Source organism: Necator americanus, chromosome V, assembly GCF_031761385.1.
Source record: "Necator americanus strain Aroian chromosome V, whole genome shotgun sequence".
Classification (NCBI taxonomy): domain Eukaryota; kingdom Metazoa; phylum Nematoda; class Chromadorea; order Rhabditida; family Ancylostomatidae; genus Necator; species Necator americanus.
Window position 1 is genome coordinate 9,125,715 of NC_087375.1, and position 20,570 is coordinate 9,146,284.

The 20,570-nt window shown below is 39.3% G+C and overlaps 3 protein-coding genes across 9 annotated transcripts; all 3 read left to right on the plus strand.

The window, feature by feature from the left end:
* Positions 1 to 44: 44 nt before the first annotated feature.
* RB195_013342 (uncharacterized protein) lies at positions 45 to 5,626 on the plus strand (the record flags this gene model as incomplete). Its single annotated transcript, XM_064203111.1, has 10 exons — positions 45 to 75; positions 355 to 497; positions 582 to 782; positions 866 to 1,020; positions 1,132 to 1,195; positions 2,873 to 2,937; positions 3,333 to 3,406; positions 5,088 to 5,202; positions 5,268 to 5,347; positions 5,418 to 5,626. 10 exons carry the CDS (start codon positions 45 to 47, stop codon positions 5,624 to 5,626), a joined length of 1,137 nt encoding a protein of 378 aa, XP_064058992.1.
* A 397-nt stretch (positions 5,627 to 6,023) lies between these two features.
* Positions 6,024 to 14,696, plus strand: RB195_013343 (uncharacterized protein; the record flags this gene model as incomplete). 6 transcript variants are annotated; one of them, XM_064203114.1, is made up of 7 exons in its annotated part: positions 6,024 to 6,042; positions 6,486 to 6,609; positions 6,698 to 6,791; positions 7,099 to 7,200; positions 7,614 to 7,701; positions 8,156 to 8,212; positions 8,618 to 8,646. In XM_064203114.1, 7 exons carry the CDS (start codon positions 6,024 to 6,026, stop codon positions 8,644 to 8,646), a joined length of 513 nt encoding a protein of 170 aa, XP_064058993.1. The 6 variants fall into 6 exon arrangements, with proteins under 6 accessions (XP_064058993.1, XP_064058994.1, XP_064058995.1 ...); XM_064203117.1 differs by lacking the exons at positions 6,024 to 6,042; positions 6,486 to 6,609; positions 6,698 to 6,791; ... (2 more) ...; positions 8,156 to 8,212; positions 8,618 to 8,646 and adding exons at positions 8,656 to 8,667; positions 8,741 to 8,767; positions 10,590 to 10,665; ... (2 more) ...; positions 13,267 to 13,384; positions 14,411 to 14,696; XM_064203116.1 differs by lacking the exons at positions 6,024 to 6,042; positions 6,486 to 6,609; positions 6,698 to 6,791; ... (2 more) ...; positions 8,156 to 8,212; positions 8,618 to 8,646 and adding exons at positions 10,435 to 10,491; positions 10,590 to 10,665; positions 12,795 to 12,895; ... (1 more) ...; positions 13,267 to 13,384; positions 14,411 to 14,696.
* A 2,555-nt stretch (positions 14,697 to 17,251) lies between these two features.
* On the plus strand, positions 17,252 to 20,490 carry RB195_013344 (uncharacterized protein; the record flags this gene model as incomplete). 2 transcript variants are annotated; one of them, XM_013449682.2, is made up of 4 exons in its annotated part: positions 17,252 to 17,308; positions 17,430 to 17,505; positions 19,973 to 20,073; positions 20,362 to 20,490. In XM_013449682.2, 4 exons carry the CDS (start codon positions 17,252 to 17,254, stop codon positions 20,488 to 20,490), a joined length of 363 nt encoding a protein of 120 aa, XP_013305136.2. The 2 variants fall into 2 exon arrangements, with proteins under 2 accessions (XP_013305136.2, XP_064058999.1); XM_064203118.1 differs by lacking the exon at positions 20,362 to 20,490 and adding an exon at positions 20,222 to 20,242.
* Between the last annotated feature and the right edge of the window lie 80 nt (positions 20,491 to 20,570).

Consider the following 20,570-nt stretch of genomic DNA (forward strand, 5'->3'; position numbering starts at 1 on the left):
GCGCTCCCCAGGAGTTTCATGTAGCCTTGACCCGACTGCATATAATGACTATTCGCATACCTCAAATCCATAAGGGTTATGCACTGATATGAGGGAAAAATGTAGTTGGGAGGGGGGCACTCACTGGTGCCCTTTTTTCCCGGCACTGTAACTTATTTTTCCTTTTAGTGACTTTAGTTTAGTTTTCTCATAGATCTTTTAAAACTAATGCTTAGGCCCTAGAGCCCCGATTGATTTGATTATTTTATTCGAAAAATAAGGGCGCCACTGAGTGCCTCCCCCCAACTACATTTTACCCCTGATATCAACGATGTCCTTGTTAGTAAAACCTCTATTATTCTGGAACTATTTCAGTCAGCAGATTTGACTTGGGAACACTCGCCATGCCTTTTCTTCACCAAGTTTTTGGCTTGCTCAATCCTTTCTCGTGGTTGTCTCGTAGAATGCCAAGAGATGAAATTGTTGAACGTGAAATTGAAGTTCAGGAAGATGACATGGTTCGTTCATTTTTGTATTTCTAATTTCTTTGCCCTCTTTTATAAAACTCATTTGAGACAAAACAATCCCGATTTTGTTTTAAGCCAGAATTTGAAACTGCACCGAAAGTTTGTGGTAAATTGGAAGCAGACTCTCAACAACTCTGCCAAAACAGTTCAAAACTGAATGATTTGGAATGTGGTATGGGTGGAGATACACTTTCGGAAAAAGTGACAGATGCTGTTATGAGTGCTCCTTGTAACGGCGAAAATGATAATTTTCTTGCTCTGGAAGAGTGCTGTCCGGTAATGTTTCTCATAGTTACTTTTCTTTCACAATCCACCCGTCCCCTTCTCCTTGGCTGTAGCTTTAACTATCATGATTCTAGAGTGTAGGTCTAGAAACGAATGTGAAAGTTCCTTCACTACATCGCAACTTGGTGGAGGAGCACGACAGTGCCAGCTATCCAGCTGGAGCAGAGGTCGACCAGCCGTGTTCATCCATCCCACTTCGTCATGGAGCCACAGTTCAGGAATCATCGAGGTTCGTAACTTTTTTGGATTTGAAGCGTTAGTAAAAAGAAACCATGTGGAAAATGGCAAGTTAGCTCAATTTTTAGAGTTTAGAGTTCATTAAATATCACAGGGATTTTAGTGCTACAGAGCGAAATCAGAAAGGAACTTCCAGTAGTGACACTCTGCATGTATCGCAGCTGAAGGTACGAGACCAAACCTTTTCTCACTTCTAGAGTATTGTAGTGCAATTTTAGTGTTGTCTACTTTTTTCAAAGCAAAGAATCTGAGGTTGTCTGGTATCCAGCACCTTTACTGAAGCTGTTGTTTTTTCTATAAATGGAGTTTTCACGGAACCATGGCAGGAGAATGTCATGCAAACGAAAGCCCTTTTTTTATATTTGAGGTCGCCATGAAAGAACCATTAATTTTAATCTTATAGTATAATGGATGGAGGTATTTGCATACTTCTTAGATTTCTATGGTTTTTTTTTTCGGATTTTCGGCGAAAAAAAAGCCATCTAAAATCAATCAAGACAACTAAAGAGGGGAAAATCCGAATGGAGGGTTTTTTCCTTTTGAATTTTAAGTTAATTGAATAAGAAACGGTTTTGAATGGAGTTAGATGGAACGCTTCTTCTATGACAGCTTGTTCACTTTTTTATTACCTCCCTTAAAACCTCGTTGTCTTTACTTTTCCCAGATGAAGGAATTAATATAGCTGGTGGGGCATTGTGATTTTGCGTTTAGTTGTAGCGGGAGTGATATTCGTCTAAAAACCCATTACTCAAGCTTTATTCTTTCCTTTTACCTTGATCCGATTTTCCAAAAATATCAGAATTTTTGAAACCTTCAAAATCCGTCAACTTTTGTAGGTGGGCGAACCACTTCTAAAATCGAGAAGCTTGGTGTCAACATGACCCAATTCTTTTTTTTTGTACTTCTTTTCTATGTTCTCGATATTATATGGCCATATTTATCAAGTTCATTATGAATACATCCACATACATCATGCCCCAAATTACAAATCCGTTAGAAAACTTTCTCTCTCTATAAGATTTCAGTAAAATGTTTTACACGTTTCATCTGACCAATTCATATAAATCGATAAATCTCAACTAAAGTTCGAAAAGTGGATTCCATAACAAGCGGTTAATGGATTTTCGCCTCCATTTTGCCGTGACGGTCCACATAATTGAACCATTGTAGAAATTTGAGCAGTAATGGAAATTGAAACTTAAGCCGTTCTCAATGTTACGGAAAGGAACTGTCGTATTTTGCAAGAACGCATTGCTTGTTAGTTCCGTTTCTTGTGTAGTGCAAACTGCTGCGTTAAAGGTAGCATATCACGAAACTGACGATATTAAGTTCTCGAAGGGGAAATATGGAGTTTGTGGCGTAGATTATGAGTACTAGCGTTCAATTCCCCCTAATCGTACTGAAAAACTGGTAAACGACTTTTGTTCCTAAGAGTTAGCTGTGTGCGGCAGCCACGAGCGAGCGATCGAGAATCAGTGAGGCTTCCTCATCAGCCTATTCGAGTAAAACCAGTGGATAGGCTGCTGAGGGAGCTGAAACGTGTATTAGGGTGACATGGGCTAGCGTATCCGGAGGAACAAACACCGTTTTTCAGGACGATTAGAAAGACATGAACGGATCACGATCATACTCGTAGTCTACACTCCAAACTATATTTGCCCACAGATATCCCAACATAGTCCGTTTGGAAAGGCGACGCTGCCTTTAAAATTTCTTTGCGTTATTTTGCAGAGAAAAAAAAACTATCTGAAATTGCTAAATTACACGCGCAATTCACATCTTACAGCAGTGAATTTATTATGAGACAGCAAGAATCTGCTTCTGCTAGTGCGTCATTTTCTTAGGTATTGGCAACCGACACTGCTTCCGTCGACACTGTTTTGGATAAGAAAACGCTGGAAACAAAAGTGTAAGTGAGATTTGTTTCATTCCAACATCAAAACTTTTTAGTCTGTTTTTGAAATAGTTTGGAATAGATGTGCAACAGTGTACTCAGAGTGGGAAGCATTTTCATTTTAACTCAGCTTTAGTTTCCGTATTATTTGTTTGCTCACGGATAACGGAAAAACAGGAAGTCGCAACATTGTGGTAAAATTTTGGTTTCTTTCAGAATTTCATTTCGTCTTTACACTTGTTTCTTCCAATTCATATTGCCTAATGTAGGAACTTTTAAATTGTAAATGTTTCGAGTTCTTTTCATTTGAGTTCTGATTCAGTTCGGAAGAGCTCGCAACATTTATAGTTTACTATTTTAAGTAGTAGAATGCTCAGAATGGGTAATGGAAGTCTATTTTGTATTTTCAGCAATCCACTAATGAAACCACCGACGAATATTGCAACAGTTATCGGCGATATTCAGAAATTTCAAAGCGGAAAAGGTATTGTTTTAATTTCGATATTTGCAGGAATCTAAGCCATTTTTTGTGCCATTTTGCCTTTTTTTGTGCTTTTTCTCAAAACGAAGCCGAATACAATGTTCAGGATTTATGATACTATCGTAAAAGTGCAATCTTCCAGAATGGAGGGGAAGGTGACATGCCATAGTTTGTGGTCCTTTTTTGTTGCAGATTACCGCTAAGTAGAGGAAAAAACTATATATTCAGCCACAGATTAAGTCGAGTCAAAATGACATGAAGCACAGTGCAGGGGCGTAAGTGGATGCGTTCGAAGCTGTACGGTGAAGCGTAGCGGTCAGGATCGACTGAGGGGAGGGACGCTTGCTAGCGCCATATCTCGCTGCAGTTCGCAATGTTCCCAGGTCGATCCTTGCTGCTACATTCACCACATTGCTTCGAGCCGAGCCGCTTACGCAAGTGCACCTTGCTTCATGTAGTTTTGACTCGGCTATAATCAAAGTTGTGTGCAGTCCGCCTAGTGATGCTCTGCATGGCTGTAACTTCTAGTAAAGCTAGTTACAGTTGCGGTAAAATTTGTTCCTTAACTGGTGTGCTGTGATGTAATGAGCTCAGCACTCAGTTGTTGGTGCAGTTTCTCTCCGCTGATATGGTTCTCGCATTTGGTGCGCACGAGTCACCTAGACACGGTTGAACGCGTAACCTATATACTGTCGTCGGTGGCTTTCGCTGCATTGGTACCTCATTCTTTGTTTGGCACATACTAATGGCTGTCCAGACAAAGAAAACATCATCGAGAATAAAAAGGAGCGAAGTAAAACTATGACCATATAGTCAGCTGAATTCAAAAATCAAAATCTGAGACAGCTGAGTTGCTCCAGAGATAACTTGACCTCGTCACCAACCGTTACTCTGCACAATAACATCCTTATCAGTTCTACATATCAGTTCTTTTTCTTCTGTTCAACGTTTGCGGTCCAATGTTCTTAAGCTGATTTATCCATTTGACTGTATATGAAAACTTTTGTAGAATTGTTCTCATTTATTTGCTGCACACATTCTTAGTCCGGTAAAAGATTCTAATCTAAGATCTCCATTCTTTTGTAGAGCATCTGTGGCGTATTCATTCGTGACGTTCACCCAACGTTCCAGCCTTGCAGCGAGGAAGTCTAGGTAAATCCGCATGGCGCAGATATTCGATAACGGAAGGCGTCATGGAGTAGAGTTCTTGGTCCGAGTGTACGTGTCTGATCATGGATCACTCGACCGAACAGCGAAAAAGACGTAAAAGATCTTTGACACTGCATACGCAGCAATATCTGTTCAGAATAGCAGCACAGACTAATTGGAGTACCACTGATTTTCTTACAATTTTTTCTAGACTCATTCTACGTCAAAGTTATTATATGGTCGGGTCAAAACGACATGAAACTCATCCTTGCACTTCGCGATGGTCCCATTTCGTTCAAATGCTGTATACAACCGTGCCAAGCTTCATGTAGTTTAGACCCAACCATATAACAGTGCACTGACCAGGTAGGATCCTAATCAAGATCAGATAGTTATTGTTTGGAGGCTGATATTTGAAAGAGTCGTTCAATTTCTTGTCGATTCATGGTACGTAGAAAACACTGGTTTGATTTCAATTCTCGGTCGATATTCGTATTTCTCTAAGACGAAAAGCAGACATTAAACATGCACATAGGTGATGCATCCCCAGCGAAACGAACAGCGCAAGGAGAGCTAGGACCAAGAGGAGGTGGCGATGTGTTTGTAATGGAAGCCGAGCAACCTATTGGAGCGTTCGGCACCGTGAATATGTAAGTGTGAATGTGCTTAGTTGTTACTTCTGACTCCTTATGTTCTACAAATGATATTTTCTTAGCCCTTGCACGATGTCAGCAAAAAAACGGAAAGCTACTGGGGGTCCTTTCGATGATGGAAGCGTCTGCATTGTTTATGAAAGTGAATATCGTATGGAGTGCGCATGGTTTCTGCAAAAATATATATTAATAAAGCCAGACTAGTGTTTCAGATCTAACTGCAAAGCATTTGAAACGACCAAAGCAGATGAAACGATCTGCGGTGGACGCTACAGCTGTGAAGGCCTCTCTGTCGTCAGAGGCGTACAACCGTGATAGCTATGCAGCCGCTGCGCCGACGCCCGCGAATTCCCCGTTCACAGGACACTCGGCGCGCGCGAAACAAACGAAAACCGACAAAGTGGAGAAGGCTTCGTCTTGAGCTCATTCTTTGCGTCCATTCCATTTTATGAGTTTATTTATTTCACCTCTCCAAGTAACGGTTAATAACACATGCCGAAAAACGAATTGTTTTTTCTAATAATTTGCTTTTTGTTGGAGTATTCTTTCCCTATTCAATGTAATCTCTAAACTTTTTTGCTTGTTCTCTTGTGCTAACTGTATCTTGCGATCTGTTATTAATCTGTTACTTGCATGTTTTTTTTGCTATGAAAGATAAAGTTAACATCAACAAATGAGTGTTTTTTCTTGATTTATTGTGGTTGTCGTCCGTATAGTTAGATGCACCACTACCGTGTATAGTTCTCGAGTTTGATTTTAGCGCTCTCTTTTCACTAGAACTACTTTCTTACATTTTTAGTGGTCGACTTCTAAGAAGAATGGAACTTAATTTGAAGGGTGAGAACTTTTCTGTAGGGAACTCCTTTTTTTTGTAATTTTCAAAGATCTGGTCATTTATTTGTGCAGTTGTTCCCATCCTTTTATCACAAGGTGTTATCAGAATTTATGAAGAAGCTGAAAATGTTCTTCTGTTTGTTTCACTCGAGTTGTGTATGTTTCTCTCAACGTTTAACGAAGTATTCAATGAGGTTCGTATTGTGCCATGGAAACATTATTTTAATCCTTTCTAAATCATCATGTATGAAAGGTCTTCATTTAATGTAGAGTCTGCTTACCTGGCGTCATTTTACTGAGCGTGAATCCGATACAGTAACTGTCACCCGTAACCACAATTAAATGCTACTACTATATTTCTCCCCATAGTTCAGGACATTTTATGATTCCATTTTCTCTTTTTTTTTGTCTAGAATCATTTCCATTTTCCCAGCTCTTATTTTTAGTGGATCTGGAAGCCATTCTTAGTCGTCGCCGCCTAGCAGATAAGACGTGGGATTTAGTGGAAGATGCTGAAGCTCCTTTTGTCAAGCGTTCCCGATCTGATGAGTATGTACTGAGGGAAGGCAGGTATAAGATCTTCAATTTCTATCTTTTAACTGATGTTTAGTTTCTTCGGGTATTTGCAACTTCATAAACTTCTATAGTTAGTTTTCAGTAAAATATGGTGCGATGCGCAAGTGCAACCAAGCTATGAGACGGTGAAAATGGAGGTGGACTCCACTGGGCATACGCAAATGGAAGAAATCAGTGTTAGTAGTTCCTATTCCTTTTCTAGAGTGCATTTTTCTGTGGATGATTTGGTGTAATTGGTACAAATGACTCCCATTCTATAGTCGGGTTAGAACGTCATGAACCAGGGCACATTTGCGGAAGCGGCTGCGCTCTTAGCGGCGTAGTGAAGAAAGTGAATAGAAGGACAGAATCGAGTTGGGACCATCGCGAACTGCAACAACCAATTGTACTAGCGAGGGTCCCTCTTTAGCCGAGTTGCTTACGCAACTGCACCATGTTTCATGTCGTTTTGACCCAAATATAAACTATTAAAATATTTTTAAGGGGAAGCCCCTACTAATAACTGATACGCAGTCCCAGCACCTACATCTAGATGCTTCCAAGCAATCCAACATGCCGTCTTCAGAAGCCATGCTGGAAAACACGGTATGCTTTTTGATACTTCTCTAATCCATCTCTCTTCTCTAATAACATGTCATCCTTGTGTCTCTGTAATTTGGAAAGAATTGCAAGACGTTTTATACATTTTAGGTTTATTATTTTGACATGTTTCTGTGGAGCAGTAGTATTTGCGTGAAATATGTTCCATTCTTTCTTGCTTAGTTCAACGTCTCATTAAGTACCAACTAACGATTGTATCTCACATTCTTACGGTGACGGAGAAAAGAAATTATGCGCTTGTTTCTGATATTGTATATCATTGGTTGTCGGAATTGATATAAAATGGACCGACATTACTGTGAGGAATTCCCAGTCTTTGCAAAAAAAGTCCTGCACTGATGGGGGAGCTCACCTTTATTCTACTTCACTAGTTTTAAGTCTTGTTAATGTTTTTACAGGTGCAAATATTCCCACAAACTGTACCGCTTTACGTGAACCAGTCTCAAGGAAACGACTTCAGCTACTGCCATCGTTCCGCTTTCTCGCGTCACTTGTTCTTTTGAAGATAATGATAGCACCCGAACATCCACGGCGTTCATGGTTCTTTCGTTTTGCTAGTATTTTTCTCCTAGCGCTACGGTTTTATCTTTCAGCAATAATATTTACCTATCAGTAGTTTCTTTCTGGCTGCCTTTCCTCATCAGTTTATGAAAGATCAGATTGTTTGCTCATGTTCAAAGTAGATCTCATTTTTTCAGGTGTTTTTACTTACATTTTAATAATTACAATTTTCTTATAGTTTTCGTTATGTTGAAGTACCTTCATCATCCGATAGCTAATTTTTTTAAAACCGATTCGTCAAGTTTCGTCGAGCTACCTTATCTTTGACGTGCATGGTCTCATTTCGTAGTTTGTTTCCAGTCACTTATTAACGGTAAAATTGTGTAGATGAGTTATATAATTTGTTTTAGATTATCGTATTGATAAATGTTGTGAATAGGTTTGCGTACTCATCGCATTAACACAAGAGAGTGGTACGTGTTAATAGACAGATCAGGTTAGTTTAACCAAAAATGTTTAAAAGAGTTTCCCTCCCCAGCCCGAGTGTTTAATCACCTTTCGTAACTTTCGTGAAGCGTACATGGTACAATAAATCGTAGCAATCTTGTAGTAGTAGCTTTAGTAATAAACTGAGGCTGCGCCATTACAAAAGGTTTAACGCATAAAAAAATCATTTTCATCATAATAGTTTATACCACGAGTCACGAATGGTCACCCAACCTTGTAGCTGTTCTAGAAATGAAAAAAATCTTCACGATTTTCCAGAGTCTACTTTTCTAAGTTTCATGATAAGTTTCGGGACACGTTTACTTTTCCTCTTGCCTTGATCAGGTACCTGGAAAGGTGGCAAGTCCGATCACGACGGGTAAATCTGGCCTTTGGAATCTATGGCTTATTTTAGGATTCCAGTGCTGCAATAGCGAATGGTAGAGGTAGCTTATGCAGCTCTTAGTTCTGTCCACTGCACTCCGCTAATTCCATCGTTATATTTGTTTTTGTTTCCTTGTTTTCTCAACCATCCCAGAAGCTACCGTCTATCGGTTTTCCCAAGGTAAGGAGCTATGAGTTTTCCTTAGAGTTTTGATGCAATATTATTGATCACACTACACTGCTCCGAATCGATTGTGTGCGTCTTCGAAGGCTTACCTTCTAACGGTGTCTTCTAAGCCGAGAAGAAGACCGACCTTCCAAATGTAGTGTGAATCAGAAGCGTAATTGGGAGTGAGCCACTGCCAGTATTTCAGGCAGTGTCGACAAGACAACTTCAAATTGCTTCTATGTATATCTGACTTTGGTGAAGGCTCAGCACGCTACTGCACAATTATTTAATGCGAGGGAAAATCTGCTTTCTTTTCTGATGTAAAGTCAGGCTCGGTAGCTCTGACGCTAGATTATGCGATCTCAGATGTAGTTGACGTGATTGTTGGTGAGATGCGATCTAACCCGAAGGCGTACATTATCTTTGACCAAGGGCACGTCATCCAGCACGGAGAGTGTCCCATCCTTGCACTTGTAACGCTAGAATATCCTCACTTATCAGGCTATAAACCTTCAGTGTCACAGGACTCACCAAATTAAAAAAAGCGCTTTTGCAAGTTTATGAGACTTTCAAGGAATGGAAGGTTTTATGGAACAAAGTAAAACGACAATCGTCACGACGAAAACTCCTCAAAGAATCGAAACCTTTTTCACGGGGATTTCCGTTTAACAAGAATAGATCTTTGCCACTATGCGCTATTTGGGAGGGAGAAACGGAATCACTAGCGCGAGGGTTATGTCGGTGATGAAGTCAGTAGCCTTTTTGCTGTTTCAGTAGTTGTGTCGTACGATAGGGGTTCCCATCGTCTTCTGCGAGGGGAAAGACGGCTGCCAAAAAATTTGCAAATAAACAGTTCACATGATTTTCTGATGACATTCCCTTTAATCCCTCATCTTTACAACTTCAACAACTTGCTTATTCGATGAGTTTTTGTCTCAAAGTTTGGAGGATCTTTCTTCTCATTAAAGAGACTAACGGAAGTTCAACTTTCATATAGTGGAGTCAAAACAATATGAAGCGCCGTGCAGTTACGTAAGGGGCTGCGCCGCTACTTGGAGCTTGGCCGTTTACGCAACTGGACCGTGCTTCATTTGGTTTTGAGCCGACTATATTATATGAATTTTGGAGAGGAAATGGTGCAAGGCTGCAGTTAAAAATACCAACGAACTTTATGCAGACGCTTTGAATGTTAGGAAATCCCAACAATATTTCTCAATTTTGTTGGGATTTCCTAACATTCAAAGCGTCTGCATAGCGATCTAATGTTGAAATACCTACCACAAAACTCAACAAGTTTTGTGGTGGATATTTCAACAGACGGAAGACACATAACGCTAAGATCTTGTGTAAAGACATTGAGAATGAAGTTTAAAGGAGTATCGCAGGTTTGCTGCGTCTCGACACAAAATGTTTGGCGTTAAATTGTAAAAAGATAAGATATTCGAGCAGTACACGCTCACCTCACCGTAACAGGCAGGGAAGGCAAATAGGTGTTTATTAAATACGACATGGCTTAAAAATAGCGTGATGCCTGTCAACATAGGTGGTGAGTCAGAGAGTACAAAACCAAGAATCTCATCGTATGAGCAATCGAACAGTAAAATTGACGTAAATTCTAAATGTCCCCTTATCATTGGCGCTCCTTACGATAAGGAAATCATTCCCAGCCGTTCCTCATCATGCTGCAGGTTTTTCACACTGCAAATACAACAAAATATTGTGGAGTGAACACAAAGGTTAATGTAGTCTTTCATGTCATCGACGTTTCAGTACTTACAATGAAGGACATATTTAAGTGGAGATCCCAGAAGATCTTATTTTTCTGGTTTTCCAGATTGCATGCATTGTCCTCGGAACGATTGTCACAGCTCTGGAGATCTACTGCTTCATTTTTCTACCTCTCATTCCAGGCTTGTCTTCCTTTATCATCGCTTAAAATCAGAAATGTATTGAGAATTGATAATTCATTCAGTTAATGTTATTCTTGATGCTCCTTTTCTCTGACTCCGATTAGACCCAACATTTGATTTCAATACTGACAGAAGGAGTGTAGAATTAGAGAATTTCAACTCCCAAATTAAAAAAAAGCAGTCTGACTTCCACTTATTGTATTCTGTCGATAGTAATGATGATAATGCGGATGTAGGAAATGACCGGAGTGTTTGTTCATTTCTACTCTGAAACTTCCATGCTAGAGTTTCTCAGTATGCTGACTGTTTTTAAAACCATCCTTTTTTAATCCAGTCCCATTAAAACCGCCTGATTGTGGCTAATTAATTACTTGCTGTCTAGAAATTTTCCATTTTAGTGTCTTGTGCATGGCAATTTTGAATATTTCAAAAGTGATTGGGAAGTAGTCATTTCTCCAAAAATATAATAGTGAACAGATGTCTGATATTTATGTTCGTAATGGCGTTTCTCGTTTCGTGTGCATGTGAAGAAGTCAAACTACATAGCAAATAACAACAGCTCTTCGACTTGTTTAGCGTAGAAAATTTCTGTCATAAACTATTGCTTTTAAACTCTTTAATTTGGAATTAGTATTTAAAAATTTTCTCCAAGTCGATCTTTTAGCAATGATGCATTTATCTAGTGATTTATGATTCACTCGTGTATGTTATAATATACTACGTACTAAACTTCGTATATTAATTTTTCATTGATTGTTTTGAGTTTTGATGTGAAAAATTTCCAGTCGGCGTTATATCGATCACAGATTAAAAGTGTACATTGTCTGAAAATGTGAATAGAAAACGAACCGGTGAAAGCACTAATTTTTTCCGTGCAGTTCCGTGATAATCAAGATTTAAAGAAAGAAGAAATTTTTATTGTTTTATTTTTTATTGTTAAATGCTTTGGTGCGGTGAAGTACTTCCATAGATAAACGCGGGAAATTGCTGTGGGTGGTAGTTGATAAATCTTACCCTCGATTCAATTATTTGCGAGAAGTAAGCGCTCCTGTATTCCTCGTTTAAAATGCGAGAATAACCTTTCTTGGAAACTTTATCCAAGCAGAGGACCAAAATAAACTCAAAAATTCGCTTCCTCTCCGTTTCGTGGAGGGTATGACTTTTGGAGACTTTTTTCATCAGGTTCATATTTCCTAATTCGTAGAAATGCGATCGATGAGTGATGGAGCGCTTATTCCTTCTCAGATGTAGTGGTAGCACCAGTCACCGGGAGCAAACGAACGCGATTTGGTGCCAAGCTTTTACAACCACCTACGCAAGATAACAAGAAATTTGCTGATAGCAAATTTGAGATTACGACTGAAAAGAGGTTGAGTTTTTCTGTTTGCGGATACAAGCTAATCGGAATCGGGGTTCTGCTGACCACTGTAGTTGATTGGATCGAAGATGGTTGAAAACAGTATACTACGAAATAGGGGATATTGGGATTTCTCACGAAAAGGTAGGGCTAGTGGGTGTAGATCAGGAGTATGAACGCATTTACCTTCAATTTCCTCCAGTTGTTCTGAAAGCGTCGTGGTAAACGAAACTGACGATGAACTTTTCTACTAGGCACCTAACAACGCGTCAAGTATATAAGCGCAGGCATACGCACCGCGCCTGTCAGCGTTCCGTGAGAGGCGACGTCAGCAACCGCTGGTTGTCCGTGACGCGGAGCTTACGCTTGCGATAGCAGTTGTGGAACTCCACTGTGTGTTCCGTAGAACAATTCAAATCAAGAAAATCATTTCCACACTGCTTTCAGGAAAATTCGGGACCACTGAACGTGGTCGCACTACTGCATACTTGTGAACTACCCCCCACCCGACTATTTTCCTTTTTGGAGAGATCCCTGCACTTAGTTCGGCAAGGGAACACGAATTGGTTGTAAAAGACGGAAAATGAAAACAGCAACTTTTTTTAAGAAGAAGGTCCTACACTACAAACAATTCCTCTAAAATAGAAATTTTTGGAACTCTGTATGCTCAACTGAGAAAAAAGACAAGTAATTAAAAGTAGAAGGGGTATATTTATACCACTTACTTTCATTTACTTTCGGTTCTCGTAAAATTGATATCTCGAAGTTTCAGGGATCTCACTTATCTGCGTAGCAGCTATTGTCTACATTGTGCTTATTTTAACTATTGTAAAAATGTTAAGAGCACTCCTTATCCTATTCATGATATTTAATGTAAGATTTTATCCACAATTTCTTACGCATTACTATTTCTCACGCAACAGCACGTCTGTATTTTAATGTTTTCTTTAAAACCTCAAAACTGCCTCATTTTTTTGTTGTTAACTGACATAAAAACTGGATTTCAAGTTCTGCTGAACACTGGAACTTTGCTGTTGCTCGCATCGTAGAGTCTTCATTTTCAGATGATTTTAAAAATTCCTGTATTAATCGTGACGATTTATGTCGCGTCCAGTATATACTCTTATAAAGGACGCAACAACTGTGGTGATTATCAGTGCAGTCTCCGCGATTTGCGTAGGTCTATTGCTCTTAAATAATTTTCTTTGTATTTTCGCTTGTATTTTCTTGAAATTCTATTTCAGCCTTCGGCTTTCTTCTATCTGGACTTATTGCTGCGCTACTTTGTGCTATAATTGACGGAATTCTGACAGCAGCTCTTCGGAGATTCCGATTGCTGCTCAGCGGTGTGAGCTCTGTAATGTGAGTTGGATAAATTTTTGCGTAGCAAATTGATGGATAAATACTAGTGATCGATTGTTCATTGCCAAAAAGGGTCAGCAAGGGGTTGTTGTATCCATTAATGGGGAAATTCTTCGAATCAACAGTGCAATCGCGTTCTTAGTCTCTGCAAAGTTTTCTTAATGTATTTCATTTTTTTTTTCAAGTTTGAGGACACATTTCAGTTTGTGCTACTATGTTTACACCACGAATGCTGATAAGGTCACTTATTAAATTCCACAAAATTCGCTTTTTTTTTTGAGATGCTCTGCAAGAATCGCAAAAGAAAGGAATGAGGGAATACATCGCACACTGTTGTTGCTTCATCCGTATATTTGTCCCACTTCCTCAAGTTACCATAAAATAAATACTTTGCAGGAGCAGAGTTCAATTCCCAAATACATTTCTAAGAGTTTTAAAGAGGAGGTAATGTAGAAAATCTGTCTTTTGAACACAGTTACAAAGCATTGCGTGAATATTCTAGCAGCAGTTTCCTTGAGCAGGTACAAATTCCGAGATTCCACTGAGAATACACCTGCACCATCTGTGCCCCTGTAGTTTGTCGATTTGCTAGGCACCAGTGTTGCTTACAATTGTCCCGTTCCCGTGTATGGATTGCCCAGTGGCTTCTCTTACCGCCAGAGACTCATATCTTCCTTTACAAGGCTCCTTGGAAAGGTCTGACCAGGCCAGTCGGGTTAGTGGTCTTCTCGCGGTTTGTTTAATATCACGTGGTATCCAGTCGCTCACAGCTGCGGTCAAAGGATTGTCGTCGAAATTCTTCACTTTTCGGCCCATCTAGTTTTAATTTCTTTGTCAGTTTGTGCGGGTGCATAGTGATCTTCCATCGATGACGTAGGGCAGAACTTTGAATCCACTCTTTACAAAAGATACAATAGAATAAATTTCTACTAAAGTCTTACTATTTCTGAGCAATATGAATATGCGGTTAGCATTATGGATAATATAAGTTTGAGTCATAAATTCCCGATTAATTTCTTAATTTAGGCTTGCTCGAGAGGATCGCCATCATCCTCGAACTGTCGTTGCCACAGCCCCTCAGCAGTTCGTCTACACTACTTCATCGGCCAATGTTGAGTATATACCTGCGAACGACAAGACGATACCTGTGGATCCCACGCAGCAACCGCGATTCGCTTATCATGAAACCGAAATTCCACAACCACAACCGTATCTGAATCCGTCCGCGCCGCCACCATATCCAAATCCATCAGCGCCACAACTGTACTCATATCCGTCAGCGCCGCAACCCCCACCTGAGTACAAACTGTAATGAAACATCCCAGTCTTTCTATAAACTTTCCAGGAGTAAATAAACCATGGTCTCTTACTACGTGTTATTTGTTGTTTTTTTGTTTCTGAAGCGGGCTGTTTCTGAATAAATGGGGCATCTTGATGAATAATTATTGAAAATGAACAGGTGACTTCACAGGTAGAGCAGGTTAAAGGTAGCATACCACAAATCTGGGATGGTACGGATTTGAGGTGGTGTCCGTATAGGGGGTCGTAGATTATGGAGACCGGAGTGGTTCCGCTCATCGCTCCCTGAATCACTGCAAGCAGCCGGCCCCTGAATGCTGTTTTGTACGATGTCTTCCATTGCAGCGCGCCACCCTTGCATCCGTAGCGTCCCTTACTGCCTATCGGGGCAGTCCGAATTGATTTTCGATGAATCGCAGGACGGAGGCGGCGCAAGGGGTGGAGCGTTGCGATAAATGGCGTCCTACAAAACAGCATTCTGGAGGCGGCTGTTTGCAGTGATGCAGGGGGAGATGAGCGGAACCACCCCCGTCTCCACAATCTACGACCCCGTGTACGGATACTCCACCTGAAATCCGCACCATCCCAGATTCGTGGTATGCTGCCTTGAAATGGCTCCTAGGAACTTTTCATTGCGCGGCTGGAACAATTAGCAATAAATCGTATTTCTCGTATTTTTCGGAGTTCTCCAAATGTTTTTGCCTACATATTCTTTTAAATGTGATATCTAGGTACCCGCTTCGAATTTTGTCGCTTTTTGGTCTGTCATTTGTTTGGTGTATATTCGTGAATTCAACTTCCTACAGATGACGCTTGATAGTAAACTTTGATGGATTATAACATCAACTGCAATGCAGTTCGAATAAAACAGTTGTAAACGATACCAATCTGAAACAGTACTCCCTCCGCTTGCCTTCACTGATCAATAGAAATTAAAAGTAGTGACATTTTCTGTAGGAATAAATTTGTACTTTTTCTAACTGCGCTTTCTTCGCTATTTTTTTTTATTTAGGCATTTATGAAATGACGATTTCCCAAGTGCATGAGGACCGCATTTGTAGAGTTTTCAAACCTGATTTTACACCTCTACTAATTCGGTACCGCAACAATTTTATAACATTGCTCGGAGAAGAAAGATTACAGTTAGAAATTCTCGTTCTTTTCCTGAACAATCAGCATAAAATAATGTGCTTACATGAAATGGCGTGAAAGTGATCGTCGGATTAATTGGATTAATTTCAAACTGATTATTACTACTTTACCTCGTAAAATGTTGTCTCCGCATTCGTGAACAAAAATGGAAATAAAATTAAAAAAGTAACGTCGTAATACTGCTCAATGTTACAGCATCAATGGATGGCATCTTTTCGGCCTTCAATATCATCTATAAGTTCATATTTTCTATCCAGATTTCGGATAACTAGATCTTTTGTGCAAAACATCAGTTCTATCAGTTTTCTCATATATTAGGAAGGAGATACTTCATGATAATGAGTTAATGGGTATCCACTTCACACAAATACACACAAATAATAAAGTTATATCATCTGGAAAGTGAATAAAACAACGTAGTTTCTTCTTTTCCTATAACTGAAGCTAAAACAATAGCGAGGTTAAAGGCATCACCTCATTCCCTACAGAGTAGTCAGATAACTCTCTGGAGTACTTCTCCTTCTGCCTCACGTCATTTTGACCTTACCGTACAACACTTTTCACGTCGACTGTGTCTTATATGAATTTTGGAAAGGAAATGGTGTAATCGTTGCAAATGAAATATCAACAGACTTCATGCAAAAGCTTTGAATTCTAGGAAATGCTAGCGATAGCTTCTCAAGCTTTGCAGTGTAGATTTCAGTGCGCAGGAAACTCAGCGCGAAAATCTTGTGTGAGGAAAAATGACGATGACATTTAAAGGCATCAACCCACGAATCTGAGGTGGTACGGATTTCAGGTGGAGTATTTGTATACGGGGTCGTAGATTATAAAGAGAAAGGTCATTCCATCCATTTCTTTCTAATTGCCGTAAAAAACGGCCCGGACGGTACGGCTTCGAGCGATCCGGCGCGCAATTTTGTACAACGAGTTCGGTTGGAGCGCGCCAGCCCACACGCCGCATTTTCTGAACCGTTTTTTACGGCAATTAGGAAGAAATGGACGGAATTACCCCCCTCTCCATAATCTACTATCCTCTATAAGAATACTCCACCTGAAATCCGTACCACCTTAGGTTCGTGGGGTGATGCCTTTAAAGGAACAACAGTGTTGATTTGTCTCGCCTCCACACAAAGTTTGGTATTAACAACATGTAGTAAAACTATGAAAATTGTTAGAAGAAAGAATAGGCATGCAAACAGTACGATCACCTCAACATAATGAGGAAGGCAGGTATTTAGTAAATACGAAATGACATGGATCAAAAATAGCCTCATATGTGATGAGTCAGAAAGCACAGAACCGAGAGCTTCATCGTATGAGCAATCGAAGAAATAAAATTGACGCAAATTCTAAGGGCCTTCTTATCACTGCCGCTTTCTAAGATAAGGAAATCATTCCCTTTCGTTTCTCATCATGCGGCAGGTTTTTCGCGCTGCAGATACAACAAGACATTGTGGAGTGAACACAAAGGTTATTGTAGTCTAAAAATGTGATTTAATTTTATTGACATATTTTTATTTACCTTCCGAAAAAAGACTATATTATATTTGAACATGGAAGGCTCGAAAAATCTTATCCTTATAGTTTTCAGGTTGCATGCATTGTTCTCGGAACGCTAGTCACAGTTTTGGAAATCTTTTGTTTCCTTTTCCTGCCTCTCATCGCAGGTTTGCCTTATTTCATATTATTAAAGCCTGCATCCTACGAAATTGACGATGTCGTGACTTCCTGGGACAATATATAAAACAATCGTTTGGGTTGTAGGTTAAATATGAATATGAACGCCACTCTCAATTCCCCGTAATTTTTGTTCTAAAAAACGGCGTAGGAACCTCCTTAGTTCCTACGAGGTTCGTCAAAACGCGCCACCTTTGTGCGCTCTTCGGTTCTTCAGCCATAAAATGGTTCCATTTGAATAGGCTGGGAATTTTGATCTCAGCCGTTTTTCAGGACAACTATAAAGTATTTAGCGTGACCACTTTCATAATTGTGATCTACAACTCGAACTCTGCATTTTTCCACAGAGACTACGACGACGTGGTCAATTTTATGATATGTTGCCTTTAAAATCAGAGAAGTATGTGAAATAGTACACACATTCGGTTAATGGTATTCTTCCTGCTACTCTCTGAGAACAATTGGACCAAAAATCATTTATTTCAGTAGTGACAGTAGAAAAAAAATTAGAGAAATTTGACATTCAGATCTTAAAAAAAGCTATCCAAAAATTCGTTTTGTTTGAATTTTTGGCAAATGTGATGATGACAATGCACATGAGGAGAGTGGAAAATTATTGAGGTGCTTGTTTATTTTCATGCCAAACCTTCAATTCTAGAGGTTTTTTAGCAGGCTAACCTTTTTTTTTTAAAAAAAAACAAACCGACCCTTCTAGAGCTGCATGATTGTGTTGAGTTGATTACTACTAGTGTAGAAATTTTTCATTTCAGTGCCTTGGGCATGAAAATTATGAATACTTTCTGAAGTGATTCGAAATTGATCTTTCTCATCGAAGAATTTAAATGAATAGATACTGTGATATCTTTTTTTCGCATTGCGCTCTTTATTTCGTGTGCATGTGAAAATGTCAAAATAGATGCATATCCTAATGACAGGAGCTCCGTCACTTGTTCAACAAAGGAAGTATTCACTATACAACTTTCTTTTTTCTCCGCTTTCTTAACTTCCTTAATCTTGTGATTAAAATTGTTTTTTTTTTCAAAGTCTAGACGTTTGTAGTGATGCTTTTGCTATGTAATTTATGCCCTACCATATGTTATTTTTTTGAACTTATCGAATATTCTCAAACACACTCTCAATGTGAAACATGTTATGCCGAGTACAGAATTAAAAATAAAATTTTCTGAAAACGTAGATGGTGAGTAAATTATGTAAAAACATAGATACGTCTCTTCATTGTCTTTTTCACTTTTGGCTTCACCGTAATCTCTTTCTTTTTCGTTGAGTTTTTGAAAGCATTAGTTTTTCTTACAACCTGCTTCCTTTAGAAAAAATACCTGAACAATAACTACAATAACTTATACTTTCTATTCACTTCCACAGATGTTAAGGTTTGAAAAAAGGGGAACTTTTGTTGTTTTATTATATGTTGTTAATACTTAGATAAATGAACAAGTAAAAACTCAGTTAATTGCGGGAAATTGCTCAGGATGTTTGTTCATCAACGTCACTCTTAAGCTGATTATTAGAGAGAAGCAAACGGTCTTGTATTTCTTGTCTAAGACACGAGGAATAACTCTCCTCAGAAATATTACTGAAGTAGAATCTCAAAATTTGTCCAAGTATTTAGTATATATTTACTTTACATATTGTATTATATTACATAGTATTATGTGTTTATTTAGTACATATTTTTAGTATCTAGTCAATATTTTTTGTCACGTTTCAGTTCACATGACGTCAGCATTGGGAAATCTTATTTAACGGAAGCATTTTCCGTCACCTTCATTCTTCCGAGTTTAGTAGAAGAGCGATCGATGAGTGTGTACAGCTCTTTCGAAAGTCTGATAAGCAGAGCGGTTATTTTTTCCCGCATGACGTGGTAGCACCAGTCACCCGAATCAAACGAACACGATCTGGTACCCAGTACTTCAAACCACCTACACAAGATGTAGTCGGGGGAAAACGATATGAAGCTCGGTGCAGTTGCGTAAGCGGATTGAAATGATGAGTGGTGCAAGTAAGGGTCCGGCTACAATTTAAATTGGCCGATGGCAAACTTGAGATTTGCCATCCCCGGATGCAAACTAATCCGAATCAGGTTCTGCTAACCATTGTTGCTTCGAAGATGGTTATATCAGTTTTCAGAGATAAGAAATTTTTGGAAAATATACAGTATATTGTGAATATTGCCTATGGGTGTTTATAGAACAGTCATCTTGAGCACATAGGTCGGTAAGAGAACGCGAATTTCTTTATTTCTAAAGACAAAGAAGAAAAGAACTTCTTTTTGGGAACACTTACACTTCAAAGAACTCTTTTAAAGTCAAGGTTTTTGAAATTTCACAATATCCCACTCATAAGACGGACCACTAGTCCCCGTCAACAATAAAAGGTGCTCCATATTAGTACTGCTTCATTAACAGTTTTCATAAAACTGATATCTTCAAGTTTCAGGAATCATACTAATCAGCATAGCAGCGCTTGTCTACATTGTGCTGATTCTAACTATTGTAAAAATGATGAGAGGACTCCTGATCATATTCATGATATTTAATGTAAGTTTCACTTTATATCTACGACTTATTACTTTATTTTCCTATACAGTACATATTTATTTTGATTTTTTTCTTTTGGAAGTTCGCAGCTACCTCATTAAGCTCTGATCACTGATATACAAAGATCTTGTTTGAATTTATGTTTGAGGGCAACAAGCCACGAAGTTGAGGGTGTTGGATCTTTCCATGAGTGCAAAGCGTTAGGGTTGTATACTGGGGTCAAGGTGACATGAATCACGAGTGTGGTTGCGGTGCATTTGCGTACGCGCTCGAAACGGCGCGGTAAAGGCAGTTGGAACCAATGTGGTATCGTCGCAAACTGAAGCGATGGGTGCCAGCAGGGGTTTTACACGCTCCTTCAAAGCGCCTCCAGAGAAGCCGCGTACGCAATTGCGTAAATGGTTTATGTCGTTTTGACCCTACTGCAGTTCACGAGCATGAGCGCCATCAAGCTCAATTCCCCTTAGTTATCCTAAAAAGGGGGTGTTAGACGGTTT